The sequence below is a fragment of the Perca fluviatilis genome, chromosome 9, assembly GCF_010015445.1.
Source record: "Perca fluviatilis chromosome 9, GENO_Pfluv_1.0, whole genome shotgun sequence".
Taxonomy (NCBI): domain Eukaryota; kingdom Metazoa; phylum Chordata; class Actinopteri; order Perciformes; family Percidae; genus Perca; species Perca fluviatilis.
In genome coordinates this window covers 13,872,357-13,889,333 of record NC_053120.1, presented here as the reverse complement: position 1 = coordinate 13,889,333, position 16,977 = coordinate 13,872,357, and the positions used below count along the sequence as shown (strand labels likewise).

Below are 16,977 nucleotides of genomic sequence, written 5' to 3'. Positions count from 1 at the left end.
GTCCTGGTAGAGTTTTTCCGAATCTGAATTGAAGGTCTTTGGATAGAGGGTGTTGTATGCTGCACAGATTGTAACCTCCCTTGTAGCAAATTTGTGATATCGGGCTATATACTGTACATAATATTGTCTTGATGTGAAACGACTTGATTTTAAAAGACAGTGTCTGAACTGACACACATAGTTCTCCCCAACCCTGCTCACCTGAAGAGTTGGTCCACCCCAAGTTGCCTCCCATCCCTGCTGAAGCGCAGAGTGAAGGGGATCAGGCTCTCTACCTGGCAGTGGACAGCCCCTCTCTGGAGGTAGTATCCATTACTTGTGGCTGGCATCAGCACCTTAGGGGCATCTACGAGAGAGATTGGAAATCCGCAAACAAAGTTAATCACTCATATCAGGCAGTTAATCAAATTACCAAGCAATACATATAGGTGACAACCTGTATCACTGACCAGGTACAATGCTGGAGAAGGAAACACTGGAGACTCTCTGGAACGGGAAACCATCCCGGTCATATCCTGTCACCTGCAGGAAGAAGGCCTCGTTGGGTGTAATGAACTCGGTGATGTTCCAGAGGCCAAATGGCTCACGCTTAGGGTAGTAGCGGATTGGCAAAGTTTTGATCACTTCGCCCTTGATTGATACAAGGTCTAGCCTGTCAGCCTGAGCAGGAGGTGAGAGCCCGGTGGTGTTCAGAAGGATGTGAGTGGGAATACCTGGAAAGATGGTCAAATTTATATTGTATACTTTAATGTCACAAAGCAAAAGGCTGTAAGTGAACATAACAGGTGAAAGGAAAGCAAACAACAGCTGTAGTCCTTTTTTTTTTACAATTCGGTATGGTTGACCTCACTGACCTTGAACTGGCCTACTGGAGGTCTTTTTGAAGTCCAGGGTGGGCTTTCTGGAAAACCCGGCTCGGAAGTCAATGGTGCTGAGACCTGAGATACGGACTGAATGTCTTCCTTCACTAGAGGTCTGTATTAACGAAAGGGGAACTGTAGATTTACATATGTCCAGGACTCATGTTGTATGTCGGGTAATGTGACTTAGAACTACTGGTTAGTACATCCATGTTTCTGGCTTAATCTGAAAGATAAGATTTTGTCTTACCATCCTAAGAAAGATCAGTATCTATATAAAACCAGCACTTTTTGCGGTCACATCTTTATTGTTTACAACTGTTTGATAAGTACTGTAGTATTAGATGTTTGGTACAAATTGATTTGGTCAAAAACCCCAGCTATCAACTGACGTTTTTTATAACTTATGAAAACAAAAGAAAGAAGAGTTGTTGCATTACCAGCAGCACAAAGTGGTCTAAATGACAGACACAGCACTGGGACTTTTGTGTAAAAGCCTTTTGTATGCCAACCATCCCTGCATGTATAGACAAGCCACTCTAAATAAGTCAAGGCAGACTGTCGGATGCCTCACACCAAAGCTTATCCACAATTCATAGATGACCCATTCAGTCTGACATTCATACTTTAATTAAACAAACACGACCACTATAATCATGGGGTCTTCTTCATGTGGAGGTCTTTTGAAGCTTTGCAGAAATAGAGACAGAGTAATTACAATAAAATATAGGTTAGAGAGAGGTGGAAACTCCTCATCTTAGGTTAAATACCTTGGAGGTGTCACAGACATTTACTCATGATGCAGAGTGAGGCATGCAAACCAACACTGTCATTTGCCTGAAATGAAAGAGAATGCGTGGATTTACAGTATTTTGCAATTACTGAGTTCTACTTGACAAAAACCTAAATCCTTGTTAAAAGAAACCCGGCAACAGGATTGAGCAGTGCATTTGGACAGACGCATACCACAGCTAGAGGTGAAATTGCTCAAACAATGAGGTAATGCCAGGACAAAGGGGATCCAGCACAGCCTTAAATGCTAATACCTGCACATCATGAAAAACAATACATGTAGTGGTCATCAAACCTGCCGTAATGGCCGCCATGGAATTATCCTGGGTCATTAGTTGGTTGTAAATGAGGCCATAATTAGAGGAGAGGTCCCTTAAAGGTCACGCTCTTACCAAAGACAAGAAGAATCCCTGTCATTAAAGCCAACTTCACATCCACCCGGATAACTGATACAGATTTTTACACTGAACACCTACTGATGTGATTCGTTGTACTCATGCAAAGAGAAAACTGTTCAAGTTCTCACTGTTTGTGGTTTGATTAGCTAGAAACCTGACCTAGACACACTATTATGAATCATGAAGTGACATTAACATATGATTTGAGCATATAGGCTTTGCTTTGGTTACATTATATTACATTTGATCCAATTCTCTTTTATGTATTATGCAAAGCGCTTTTCATATACCAATACATTTGACCTGATCTGTCACGGGCAACAACATGCCTGTATGGTATAAAGTTCACTCTGAATCCCGATTTGCATACAAGATTACACAAATTTATTTTTAGGGCTATAAGGATTAATTCTATTGTATTTTATTTTCACAAATTGTGCGCAGAATATATCATAGCAATATACCATCAAAATTAAGTATTTAGCCCTAATCTGTAAACACACTGGCTTGAAGATTTTGCGTGAAGTTCAAAAACATTGTATAGTATTTGTTTTCTATGCGCTTGGCAGAAGAAAGTTCTTCAAGTCTCTTAATGTCCTGCTTCTTTCTCCCCATTTTTTAAAATTTAGTGATGTTTTGTTTTGTGTTTAGCAGCATACCTGGCTGCTATCTACACATCGGACAGAACAACATAAGAAGAGAGGAGCAGAAAAAGCAGACACAAAGAACATTAGTAGGGCAGGTCACCGACGCTCTTCCTTTGAGCTGTTCGCATGCTTTTCAAATTACAGCCTTTCTAAACTATTATCATGGGCTATAAAATTCAGTATGAAGCTTAAAGGTCCAGTGTGTAACGTGTTTAGTTGTTCATTATCAAAATCTGGACCTTTAAATGCACTCATCAATGCTGATGTCACTGCAGCACTAAGAAGTCTGACCTAGATGACTCATATTTAAACACTTACACACACATAGTCACTAGAGTCCCACGCCCAAGCACAAATTAAATGTAAGGTAGGTCGGCAAGGTTTAAAGGTCCAATGTGTAGGAATTTCTCCCATCTAGCGTTGAGATCATATATCGCAATCAACTCTCTCGCGCCACGCAGCAAAGTACGTAATACAGCTACGGTAGCCTTCACGCTTCAAAAAGCCGGTCTCTTGCTCTTTTCAATATCCTTTTTCTTGTTCTGGGTGAAGAAGGAGACTCCTGTTCCTGACATTTGGATTTTGAATATGTGTGGTCCTCCATGTTTCCTTCATCAAACTTCCCGGGGCCGGGAAGCTACGATACCCATTAGCAGCATTAGCAGCACCTGTGAGTTTACCATGTGACAAAACGCGAAAGGCGGAGCAGTGTGTCCTGTATGTCCCTTACCGGCTAACGTATTTCAAGATGGCGCATGAATATGGAGCATCTACCCCAGTTCATGCGAATGAAAATGTAAAATTTCAAGCCAAAAGGAGTACTTGGAATTGATGGTGGTGGTAAATATTCATGAAAAAGGACAAGTTTGTGAACGGGCAACACAGATTTTGATAATGAAGAACTAAACCCGTTACACACTGGACCTTTAAAACCGTGGGCAAAACTGAAGAAGCAGGGGGTGATAGTGGGGTGAGCCCACCTTCTACACTGTCGCCACAACATCCAATTAAAGGCAGATTAAAATGGATCAAATTCCTTTTCACACACAATCTATGGCCTGGGTCTTACACTGGGGTGTCACGGGCCATTAGCCTTACTGAAACCAGCATGGCAGAACAGAGAAATCCCCCTAAAGTATTTATCCACATTTCTTTCGATGTCCTGGGAAACAAGGCTAAAGATGAGAGGGAGATATTTTAGTCTGCAAGCCGGATGAGGTTGGAAAAGGCAGTGTCCAAGAGGAGAAATGGGAAAAACGATGTATTAAGATATATATGTATTGGTGCCAAAGAGAGAGAGAGAGAACAGAAGATCCTCCTGTGCTTCTCCGAGGGAGATAATTAGCGGAGTAAATGTGTTGGGGGGAGGTATGAGGAAACAGAAAAGTGACAGAGAGAGATTCATGAAGGAAGATGAGACAGGAGCAGAACGAGAGGCAAATATGGGACAGAAATAAAACAGGAGGATGCAATTTCTCTTCAGTATGTCTGTTTGATATCCTTCATCACTTTTATGAGCACTATCCATGGAACAGCTTACCATGTTAAAACGATTTTCTTTTCTTGCAGAGATAGAGGGCAGTACAAAAGAGATCAGTACAGCAAAAAGTACAATGCAAAAAGCATTAACAATGACCCTCCACCATCTCCCTCAAACAGCAAACTACAACATAGTAGTAATAGTAGTGGTGGTATTAAGTATTACATTCATTTGAAGAAGAAAAAAAATTTAATTAAATAAGTTAACAAAATAATAAGTATATAAATTAATAAATTATAAAAATGATATTAGTTGTCAGTTCCGGAGATGAACATGCTATGTACACACGTTATGTTCAAAGGCTAAAGTATTAACCTGAATAAGGCTGCAGTGCACCTGGCTGAATAGGGTCTCAAACGTGAGTAAGCTTCAAGTATGGGCATCATCTCTGAGAGAAGGTCTATTGTGTAAAAAGGTTACAAAATCTCCCCATCATCTGTCAAAAAGAAATGGCTTCTTCTTGAGGTTAAACATGATATTTTCTGAAGGTATGTATGATGACAGCTCTTTGAGCCACATGGATAACCCAGGGGGCTCCTCACCTTTCCAGTGAATGGCTATACGTTTATTAACTGCAATAAGGGCTAGTCTGACAAAGCGTGTATAGCCCCTCAAGTCGTTTGGCAAAACTGAGTTGTCCCCCAGCAGCATCAGCCTTGTATTTGTTTGGCTCTCCATCCCCACTACGTTTTTAACGATGTCCAGAACAGTTCTCCAAGCACTTGCATGTCCAAAACATATGTATAAGAGATCCTGTTTCAACTTTACACCTAGGGCGGTGTTACTACTTATCTTATGGAGGCGTTCAGGTGTATAATAAACTCTTCCAGGTTGACAAGTTTCCCTCCCTGCTGCACTCTGATATAGTCCCTGACTTGCAAGAACTTTAAAAAGTGAATAGAAGGAAGACAGTAGGAGGATTTCAATTGTTCAAAGGACTTCAAATGATCTTGCTCATATAGGTGCCCAAATGTACAAATACCTCTGTTATACCAGTCCATTTTAATTACATCTCTCAATGATTTTGGTAGAGTATGGTTAAAATGGAATGGGGTAGCTCTATATATTTTTTATACACTTTGAAGCTTTATTCTAATTATTCTAATATCATGCCATATCACCAAAGATGTTTTATTGTGAAGAAGACCGCAATAGGTTTTTGAAACTCACGTTTATGGGAAACTGTTCACGTGGATGAGGATTTTCCCATTCAAAAACGGCGATTTTCACCGAAAAGCAACTAGTTTACAGGTATGACATCAGGCCTCTGTGTTCAGTGGGGCGACAGAGAGTTTTAAGATTGACTCTTGGAGCTTTACCGTTCCACAGAAATCTGGCTGTCCAATTTTTAGTCTTAAACGCCTTGAGGTGTTTTTATAAGCCATATGAAGCATGAGAGTGTGGTCTGAATGAGTCATAGCTAGGTATTCACATCTATAAGGTGGATTTTTTCACTATGAATAAGAAAAACTTCGATTCTGGAGTAACTATTATGAGCATGTGAGTAGAACGAGTACTCACAAAGCGTTTTATTCATTTCCCTCCAAATATCTACCAGTTTGAGGTTAGCCATTTCTTCCATTTTAAGTGCCTTGGCTGCTTGGGTTAGAGTTTTGGGGTTAGAAGATGATCGTTCCTTTTCTGGGTTCAAAACTAAATTCATAGTTGTAGCTTACGTGAGCAAGGAGAATGTGTCATATCCTCACTGGAATAGGGTTAGGAATTAAGAATTTGTACGGGAGCTGATTTCACCGCGTGTGACTTCTACGCCGCCTTGACCGGAAGCCTCCTTACTATATTAATTGGCTAAAATCTGAAAGCAAAGACCTCAATCAAAGACTTCTGATATTAGCCTGGGTAAATCTGAGATTTGCTCTGCAAGTCAGTCTGGCAAAGAGCCCATTCAAACCCATTTCCAATGTCCCCAAAATCGAGGCACCAATCACAACCGCTGAGGCGGGCTTTACACCAATCACAACCGTTGAGGCGGGCTTTACGCGACGACGATAGCGCAGCGACAGCGAGCAGCTTTTTGTTTACACTCAACATGACGGATACCAAAGTGCAACGTCACCCGGATTGTTGGTCTGATTGGTTGGACTATCCAAAGCGCCCAGAGGCGTCCGTTGGTCCTTTTGGAAATGAACTGTCAATGAACCTTTCCCAGACCCACTCTCAGTTACAACTGAGAAGGGTCTGGTGTCAACCAGGCTATTCTGATATGATGTTTAAGTTGAAATTAAACAGAACGCACAGTAATGCAGAACTTTTCACGTTACAGCATCTGTTAACCCCCAAAGTTTTGTTTAACAAGTTCCACCAATCAGAAAACAGGGTCTTATGAAGACAAAAATCCAATGCAAACAACCAATCAAAAGCTGAAAAAGGTTTGCCAGAGGTAACGCAACATACTGTGGAGTGTTTTCACAGGGTTATCACACACGAGAAAAAAGCCTGTAATGCTACAGTAAGAAATGTTAAGCTCCTGCCAGTTTTTCTATGTGAACAGAGAAAGGGCTCCTTATACCGGTGTTTAGTGACAGACCACAGCATGAGATTAACATGTGGGTTAAGTGCAGACAGCTGGAAAAGGCTTGTTTCATCCTATACAGTAAATCAACCTCAGTCCAAAAAACAAAAAATGCATTACTGACTGAATGTATGTTCCACATCCATTTTACTTTTTTGAGTTACCTTTACATCGAGACAAATCAACGCATGCAATTTAAACTTTGAATACAATGGATCTCCCATAATGCTGTTAATGCCATTACTGCCCACTGAGAGATGATTACAGAGGCATTAAAAGATATGACAAGAAGAAGAGAAGAGGCACAACAAGAAAGAGACGCAGGGTCGTATTTGGGGAAGTTTCATGTTGTACAAGAATAAAAAGAGTCTAGAAGTGTAAAAGTGCCAGAACAAATCATGGGAAATCTAATCTTTAAGACATCCCCATCTCCTCACAACTGCACTTTTCTTGGAGAGGAAACGTAGAGATGACACTGTTTTTATCTTATCTCTTCCCCTGTAAATCAAATTGGTGCTAACACATTACACAGCTATGCAGAGATGAGGGAAAGTGTCCCAGAAGGAGTCTAAAGAGAATACAGGGGCCACCAGGGCCCCTTCAACAAATCACTCAGGTTAAAATGCTCGCCATTTCCCAACATCTGGCATCGAAAGTTCAGGCAGTCAAATGTGTGACCTTTTTTGCATTACCTTGACAGCAGGGTGCCAACAGTTTCAACTCGGCAAGGGGAAAACAACAGCAAGGCTGCCCCAAACAAAAATGTAGCAGCTTGTGTTGACAGCAGTGGCCTCGAACATACTTTATCTTCATCTACCAGGACTGTCTTAAAAATCATTTCAGTGCTCAAATGTGTCTTTGTGATCATGTTTTTTGTTTGCTTGGAGATGCTTTCACCAGACGTCATGCATGTTAAATTGATTACATATCTGTGTATCTCAACATGCTGATATATTACTGCAGTAATTCAACTTAAGAACTTTCTTCAAGGGCACAGTTCCCTGCTGGGGAGGGTTATACTACTGATCTATTTGTGTTTTTAAAGACTGCTCAGCTCTGGGAATTGTTAGGAAAAGCCTGCAATTTTACACACATTCCCAAAAAGAATGAATTGTTTACCTTGATAGACCACATCCCAGGCTGTGGGTCCTTGATGTTGACAACTTTGGCAGAGTTGGGAATGTGCAAGAGCTCTGTCAGGCCATCACTGTTCCCCACAAGCTTCCCTAGAGGCCAAACATGAACACTGAGACAATTATTCACCTTTTCTGCAGCTTTGACTGATACAAATTAATTCTTAACACTTTTTCATGCATGGCTTCAAGTTACAAAAGTCATCAACATATAAAGACTCAGGATATGGTTTTAGCATTCAACAACATGTGCTAAATTAGTGGACCCCATATGATGTTGGAATACATCCAGCCCTATGATAGAGAAATATTTTTTTCTGTGTACTCACTTTAACTAGACCTGGTCTGTGTAGTGTACTTCAGCTTCTACAGTAAGTTTCACTTGCTTAAAAGTTCTCCTCGTCTTCAAACTCTTCCTGTATGAATGTGGAATCTTGATCCAAAATAGTCTTAAAAAAGCTTCTCTTTGATTTAGCGAGACTGACACCAAGACCTAAATTTTACAGCTCTGTGTTTGTTAGATAGTTTGTCTGCTTTCAAATACACTGTATCTGCACTGGAAGTATCTTGATGCTGCATTTTCAAAGTTTGTATTATTATCTATGCAAACAACATTGTAGACCAGGGAATAACCACTAATTCTTTTTTTACAATGATTTCTTTTTAATAAAGAAAATGTACTGTAATTGCTGTAATGTTGTGGTCTTTCCTTTCATATATGAAAATGACCTACAAAGACTGGAAAAACTAAAATGAAAGGACTACTTCCTTTTGTCAGTTATGTGCAAAAACACATGGAAATACCTAAGATTCATAGAAAGCTAACAGAAATCAAAGCTAATTTACACAATAAAGTTTTTGGTTAGTTTATATACAGATAAACAACACATAAAACCCAACATAAATTTGCTTAATAAGGTGTTGAGATCACCACAACCAGCTACAACAGTTTCCATGCTACTTGTCGTAGTCTTTAAGTCTGAACTAGCCTGGCTCCGCCCTCCTAAGTACTTCCACTCAATTTTCATTTCCCTTCAGTACTCCATCTGGGTTTGGGGTATATTCTTGGGTTTTCTCCGGCCAAATATTTGGCGGTCCAATCAGCGAACAGGGGGAGTGGCTGAGAACAATGACGTTGAGGACGTCCGCTAGAAAGATGCGAGCGAAGCCATTCAGTCCGTGGTGGCAACGCTGCCAAATATCCAGGAGTTAAAGCCCGAGCAAGAACAATATTTGTTGAGTTGTTTTGGGTGGCCATGATGTTGTGGCCCTCCTCTCCACAGGGGTTCCGGAAAAGTAAATTTTTCGTAATAAAAGTAAAACGTTAGCGATTGGTTATGGCAGATCCAGAGTGGCTCTGGGCAGATCCAATAGTTTTAAACTTCAACAGAGTACCCGCTATCAAGGAAGTTAACACTTGTCAATGGAGAGTCTCTGTACAAATGAAATGTACAAGAGTCTGGTAGGACCAGGCTAAGTCTGAATTGCTTTACTCGAGCAATGCAAGATAGATTTTCCAAAAGATACAGTATTTATTCTCCACGACATCTTTTATGATGTGGTGGAGAGCGCTGTGTTACAAATCTGCTATAGATGTCCATAATATATGATTCAATCATTTTCATGCTCATCAAACCATTAAATGCGCCCCCATACCCTATATAGAAGACTCCTCTGTTATTTATATTTTCTTTGTCAACCATATACAGTATATATAAACATCAATCTAAAAATGAAGATTTTTTTCGAATCCCACTACCAATCCTGCTTATGTATGGTAACACTTATCATACCCTGGGGGTTCTTTATCTCAATGTTAGGTGCTGGGCCACTGAGGGCCACAGTGACTTCCTTCAGGCTAGGGTCAAAGGGCATCTGCCAAGTGTTGCTGGCACCAGTGACGTGATCAGTGGACAGCAGGTGGACCTTGGATGACTGCACCGCCTCCTCCACCCATTTCAGAACCTAAAGCGATGGGAAGAAAATGTGAAGAATGTAGGAATTACACATCATTTATAGTTGGGAAATGTAATCTGTCTCTATGATGGTATACACGCCAGATAAGGTGCTTTATTTTAAGACCACAATGTTTAACAAATTGAAAATAACATTATTAAAGGAAGTCCATTTATCAATGACTAACACACACACATACAAACACACACATTACCCCCTCAGCTGCACACAAGGTCATCCTCTCATCATGTTTCTAACATTCCCCCATGTCCTGCCCCCCCTGTTTCCCCCCTGTCCCTATGGAGAACTCAACAGCTACTGTGTGAGACCCAGACACTATTTAACCCATTAAAAGTCAAACAAGCATTTGTGGCTTGAGAGTAATATGATATAGCACATCCAGAATCTCAGGCTAAAGCTGGGTGCACAGGGAAAAATATTTGGTTTGACTCAAATGTACTGAGATGCTCCATAAAAGTAAATGTTCTGGATTTGTGATGAATTTTCATCCATTTGTTCCTTAAAGCTACAAGCATTTTTAGAGTAATCACTGCAAACAGACCAAACATGGTCAAGATATTTGATGCTAGTGTTTCTCAAAACTAGTTATAAAACAACATTTCTAATTTACGTCCTTGCTTTAATTGAAATCAGCCATGGTGGCACAAATAGTAAAATTGTAATTGTAATTTATTTATTTGAACAGGGACAGTGCAAAAAAGAACATTAATAGATGTCTTGTGCCAGGTTGTAGCAAATTGCTAATTTCCGCCCGTAGTCCCTGGGCAGGTAGAAGGCGCATTAAAATACAAAGTATTTACAGTACATATATATATTACATATAATACAGATACATAAAGTCATAAAGATCTAAAATCATTATTGTTCACTTATCCCAGCCCAAACACAGACATTAATGTTACACATCAATTTACCGGTGAGAGCAAGTCTGATTAGTTAACAACCAATGCTTAGCCAAGCGTGAGAATGAGTGGAAGTTAGTGCATGAAATTAGCTCTGTAGGAAGAGTATTCCACTGATTTATAGCCACAATGGAGAATGATGTCCTCCCAAATGCGGTTTTGCATTGTAGAAGACTTCATTCACCCCTTGTGGCTGATCTAGTTACCCGCGTTGTTTTTCCAGAGCAAAGTGTAACAAATTGTTTCAGAGGAGGAGCAGAAACATTATGAATTATTTTAAAAATAAGGCAAACATTTGAATGAAATATAACATTTTCAAGATTTAGCATGCCGTATTTAGTGAGAATATGACAATGATGGTAGTGACGAGGCTTTTTGTCATGAATCTTAAGGGCACTTTTATATAATGATTCAAGTGGCATTTTGGCTATTTTACATGCCTGAGACCAACTTGAAATACAATATAAAAAATGTGGAATAATCATTGCGTGGAGGTACATACTAGATGCCTCAACAGTAAGGGAATTTCTTAGGTTTCTATAATTAGATAGATTAAATTTCAGTGTGTTGCCCAGCTTTTTGAGATGTTTTTTAAAGCTGAGCGTTGAATCAAAGGTAACCCCCAGATATTTAAATTGGTCCACATTTTTTAATATTTGCCCATATACAAAGATGTCAGGACACTCACTAAGTTTGCGCCTGTTTGTAAAAAAACATTGTAGCAGACTCATCAACATTCAATGTTAGACAGGAATTGTGCAGCCAGTCAGCAACACTATGCATTGCCTTTGTTAGTTTTATAGAAACCTCTATTGCATTTTTCCCATGAGTATATAAAACCGTATCATCAGCATACATTAATATGTCAACTTCACCGCATACAGATGGTAAGTCATTAATGTCTACACTGAATAGCAGCGGTCCTAAGATCGACCCTTGGCTGGAAGGATGCTGATAGGCCGATAGTTGCTGACCTCCTGTGGGTCCCCAGATTTATGTACAGGGGTAACTATGGCAAATTTCAGGCTACTGGGGAAGATACTCTCATTTATTGACTTGTTTATTAAAATAGTTAAAGGAGAGGTAATAAAATCTCTATGCTGTTTTAAAAATGCAGTATCAAGTCCATGTACATCTTTTGCTTTGCTGTTAGACAGGGTTGAGAGAATTTTTCCAACCACTGCCTCATTTGTAGGCATCATATTTAGGGGGGAAACACCACTAACCAGTGTGGGAGAGAGGTGGGTTTTTGGAAAACTCAAACTCAGTTTTTGTACAGAATTCACGAAATAATTATTAAAATGTGTAGCAACAACAAGGCTATCAGTTTGAGTTACACCACTGATTTGGAGCTGTATATTTCCACATTTAGGTTTTCCCTTTCCAAGCAATTTGTCAATGCTTTTCCAAAGTCTTTTACTATTCCCTTTGGCATCTCTGATAATATCCAGGAAGAAGTTAGCTCTTGCTTTTCTGAGCTGCTGAGTGACTTTGTTTCTCAAACTTTTAAAAATAAAATGATCAGTGGTCAATCTTGATTTAAGAAACTTCTTTAAAGGAGGGTTGTATGTTATCCTGCAAATGTTTTTAGTGAAAATGACGCTGCTGATTAGCAAATGTATCAATAAGACAAACCGAGAGGGACACAGAATGTAAATAAAAAAGATTAATAGAGAAATGGGAGTATTACCAAAATGACAAACAAGGATTGAAAGACTCTCATGCAGTCTTATAGAAAATTGTTCAAAATCAAGAATCCCTTCTTCCCCTACCCTGACTCTTATATTAAAGTAATAAAACAGCTATGAAAAAAAATGCTATTCGAACTACAGGCTTGGACTTACTGCCCAGTCCAAGACTGCTGATTTACACTTCTTGGAATGGTTGAGAAAGCTACGGTATCCATCATTCAATTGAATGTTTCCTGCATATTTGATCTGGAGTCCAGACTTGAACATGGGCGTAGCAAAAGACATAGGAGCGGCTGTAAAATCTACTGCCATTTAATTTACACAGCTTAGGGGTAGAATCCAGGTCAAGCTGAAATGATGTGAATGCTGTGACCAAAGCATGTCTTTTACCAGAAAGTTGTTCTTCTTGAACAGAAGTGCAGCTCCAAATTTCCGTTTAGTAATGTTCTTACCTCATTGACCTGTTTCTTGTCTAGATGGAAGACCTGCCCAGAGCTGGTGGAGGCAATCTCCTCGTAAACCTTGTAGCCGATGTGAGTCCTATCATCACAGTCCCCTGTCAGCACAAACACCACCTACACACACACACACACATATATATATATATATATATATATATATATATATATATATATATATATATATATATATATATATATATATATATATAAAAACGTGATCAATTTACCTGTATGTTAAACCTGTATACAATATGCTATTTTTTGCAGTAATATCCAAACCTGTGACTGTTTCTGCTGAATAAGCTGCAGGACTTCATGAGTCAGCTTGTAATCTTTGGAACGGGCATCTGTGAAGACGTAAATAAAGGATCCTGGCAAAGAGATCTCCAAGGCAATCTTAATGGCGCCAATGCTCATCTCTGGACAGTCCCCACCTCCCTGAGAAAGAGCAGGATATCATCAGCAAATGGTGTGTATGTACATATATGTATGTGTGAGTTTTTGATCAACCAACACAGCTCTCTGATTTATTTAGTCATTATTATTTAGTATGCAGTCTAAGGTAATACATGGCCATTTCATTAGGTATACCTGTACAATGACAATGTCAACATAAACTGAACATTATAGGCATTATTCAAGTCAGGTGTTCTCATGAACCCTTCGTACATATAGCTACGAAAAGTAAATCACAGTGATTTGTATGTATTTAACGTATGTGTTGCTGTATGCACCACATTGACTGCTGCTGTATAAAACACAGAGCTTTCAAGCCGGGGAGTGGAGTTCACTTTCCAGGGAAAACAAAAGACTTTCCTCTGGAGTTTTTTAATCCAAACCAAAATCTTTTTCTTAAATTGAACTAGTCGTTTTGGTGCCTTAACTGTCAGCACTCATTTTTTGTCAGTTAAACTTAACTGCCACAGCCCCTGAAAGGACCGTCATCTGGCGGTGCCCTGCAGCCGGCTTCCAGTAACCTTTTTGTCAGCTAAACTCAACTAGCAACGGCTGCTGATACAGGCGACAGCTCACAGAGCTCTGTAGCCTGCGTCGCATGACCATCATATGTATTGATGTGCATACATTTCCATACGATATCGTATGAACCCGTTCATGAGAATGCGATGTTCAAGTAGATTTTATGGCAGTACATTTGTATTGGACTGGACAGATGTACATCAAAAAGTGATCAATGAGTGTATGTAATATATAATTACCAATGTAGTGCTTTGATAACATGGAAAAATCAACGCACAAGCCAACACACATGCTGTATATTAGGGGTGGACAGGTACATGTATTTGTATTGAACTGAAACAGTACGGGCGTCACGGTTTGAATTGCATGAATTTACACAGAGAACACACGGTATACAAATGAATAAAACTTGCGTGCAAATTAATTAATGTAATGCGGAACTAATGTAATGTGGAATTACTGTTAGAAACGTTGGTTCTTTAGGGACACCTAATCTGTAGCCCCGCCTTAGCTCTGAAGCTCTGATTGGCGCATATATAATGATAAACCATAACGTTTCTTCAGGCTAACTATATTAGGAGACGTTGTGATAATGTTGCATTAATCAGATAATTTAGTTTGTCTTTGCAGAGAACAGAGATGCTGTATTTTCAGTTTTATAGCTAATTGTCTTATTTTGTTTACAAGTTACAGATGGAGTCTGGAGATGATGTGGGGTATGTATTGTTTACTGTTTACATCTTACTTTACACACTTCAGGCTGTTGCAGCAAGCTCAGGGGAGAGACTGTATGACACTAGGTGGTACAGCCTGAGAAATGCACAATAAAAAAAATTGCCTTCTGCATTTTTGTTTTGCTTTTCCCTCCATTTTCATCACATTTTCATCACGGTTCGGTATGAGTTCTCATACCGAACCGTGATGTCTGAACCGAGGTATGAACTGAACCGTGACTTCTGTGTACCGTTCCACCCCTAACATATATATAACAATTATCTTGCAAACTTGCAAAACTCTGTAATAGTTGTTCACATTTCTCTTCGAGTTTCAATTTTTAAATAAAAATTACATTTGAGTGAATGCTTTGCATTTTAGCAGCGTCTGTAAAAGCCTTTGATGTCAGACTTTCCAATCAGCAATACATAAGCATAGCACCAACATTAATTTCTACCACAATCTAGTGGTAGAAATCTCACATCCATGAACTTTGTAGCTTTTAAAGATATGCCGCTAAAAATAGACAAAAGGATGCAAAAACAATATTTTTTGCTTGTATGTAAAGAAAAATAGTTTAAAAAGAATTGTGATGTATGTGTGAATGTGAATGTTCAATCTGTCATTCTCTGTTGGGGGGGGTTTCAACATCTAGCTAGGATGCATCACCCCCAAGAGTAACATCTGGAATGGAGTGACCCATGATTTTAGGCCAAGGAAGGGGGTAGGTGAAGAGACAGGAATCATCTGTGTCTCCTGAACACCAACATCTCCCTTCTGGACAAAAATGCACTCCCCCATACCCCCATTGCCCCAATATTAAGCCTGATAAACCCTCTGTGCACTTTTGTTCTTGCAGCTTAAAAAAGATGAAGTGTTGCCTAACATCTTCACCCTTAAACACAATTCATGGCAGGAGAATTTAAATTTCAAGAAAAATGTGAATTCCAAAGTGTATCTTTTCCGTGCGTTCTGGCCAAAACCTCTTCAGGGGTGTGCAGGTGAAGAGGTGAGGGGGAGGAAAAACAGACTCAGGAATGAAACGGCAAGTGAGAGGAAACTGGATCTCTTCCATTCTACACACAACACGCTCGCACACCAGATCAACTGTAGCACATGCCAAGGATGCACAGACACTTGCCAAAATATTTTTCTTCAAAGGACAAACCTCTGAATGGTGCTTATCTCTGCCCGTGTCTGTCTCTGTCTATCATACTGTAGCTAGACATAAGGAGTACCAGCTTTGCAGTTTTTCTGCTTTGCTACAGAACAGGCTTTGCGCACAACTTCTTGTCTCTCTGTTTAGCTGTCTAGCCATTGTATGTTTTTGTTTATACATTTGTTTGTAATGGTGCAGGAAGTCAAATAAATACGGGATGAAGATTTTTTTCATCAGTAAAGGTCACCATATGACCAAAGCCATGAGTGTTAGAACCCCTAGCTACATTATATGAAGGATGAAACCCCACTAAAACAGGGAACAGTAATGGCACGTCTCTTCTAAAAGTAAAGAAAAATAAACCATTGTTTAAAACTTCTTCTCATCATCCAATGTAGACTGACCCAACAGACGGCCTTAATCGGCTAGCAAATGTTCCCACCCAGATGTCTGGTATGACCACAGTCTGCCACTTTTATCAAGGCCAGATGACATTTTGCTAATGCTACAGCATAAGGGCTACTGCTGCTGTTTCCTAGGTTTGATGATTGTGATCTTTGAACCCACCTGAACGTACAGCTCCCTTAGCTCATACTGGAACTTCTTGGGGTCTGTTGTGATTGTTATGGGTCCAATCTCTGCAACAGAAACAACAGAAAGAGGTTCTGTGATTAATAGGGCCACAGGCTGAAGCATTTTTTGTTTCTTAAATTCTTTTCCTTAGCCAAATGTTGCTTTTGGCAGATTTGCACGGATGTCCAGATTATAATGTCACGATATGAATTGCAATGAGGAAAAAGTTCAGGAAAGGAGATATATTTAACCAACAGAGAAAGGGAGAGGAGGAAATGTGAGCAAGATACTTGACATAAAGATTGACGGATAATAAAGAAAAAAAAACAAAAGGAATGACAAGGAAGCTTGGAATTATAGTCTTAAAATGTTTCTCAAGACAGATATAATGATGATGAAAATTTGAAGGTGTACTGATAAGATGTGAGCTCTGAAAGACTTCCAATTCATTCTGTCACTGATGCACAAAAGCTGGTTTCGTCTACATGTCATGAACCAGAATTTAATCTAGATATACTAGAAGTCAGTCAGGCTAATTGATTAATTGACCAATCGTAACAATCCTCACTGCCATTCCTTGTGTTACTGGCTCTTCTTTGGTTGCAGACAAAATACTTTATAA

At 39.5% G+C, this 16,977-nt stretch overlaps 1 protein-coding gene across 1 annotated transcript in view; it reads right to left on the bottom strand.

Annotated features, from left to right (window-relative positions):
• hmcn1 (hemicentin 1) overlaps nucleotides 1–16,977 on the bottom strand; it is a 90,946-nt gene that overhangs the window by 58,646 nt on the left and 15,323 nt on the right. The window contains exons 2-9 of the mRNA XM_039811693.1: nucleotides 16,350–16,420; nucleotides 13,211–13,369; nucleotides 12,923–13,045; nucleotides 9,694–9,865; nucleotides 7,887–7,993; nucleotides 855–975; nucleotides 450–713; nucleotides 202–346 (exon numbers count right to left, since the gene is read on the bottom strand). Of these exons, the coding sequence (XP_039667627.1) occupies nucleotides 202–346; nucleotides 450–713; nucleotides 855–975; nucleotides 7,887–7,993; nucleotides 9,694–9,865; nucleotides 12,923–13,045; nucleotides 13,211–13,369; nucleotides 16,350–16,420 (1,162 nt within the window). The remainder of the gene's footprint in view (nucleotides 1–201; nucleotides 347–449; nucleotides 714–854; nucleotides 976–7,886; nucleotides 7,994–9,693; nucleotides 9,866–12,922; nucleotides 13,046–13,210; nucleotides 13,370–16,349; nucleotides 16,421–16,977) is intronic.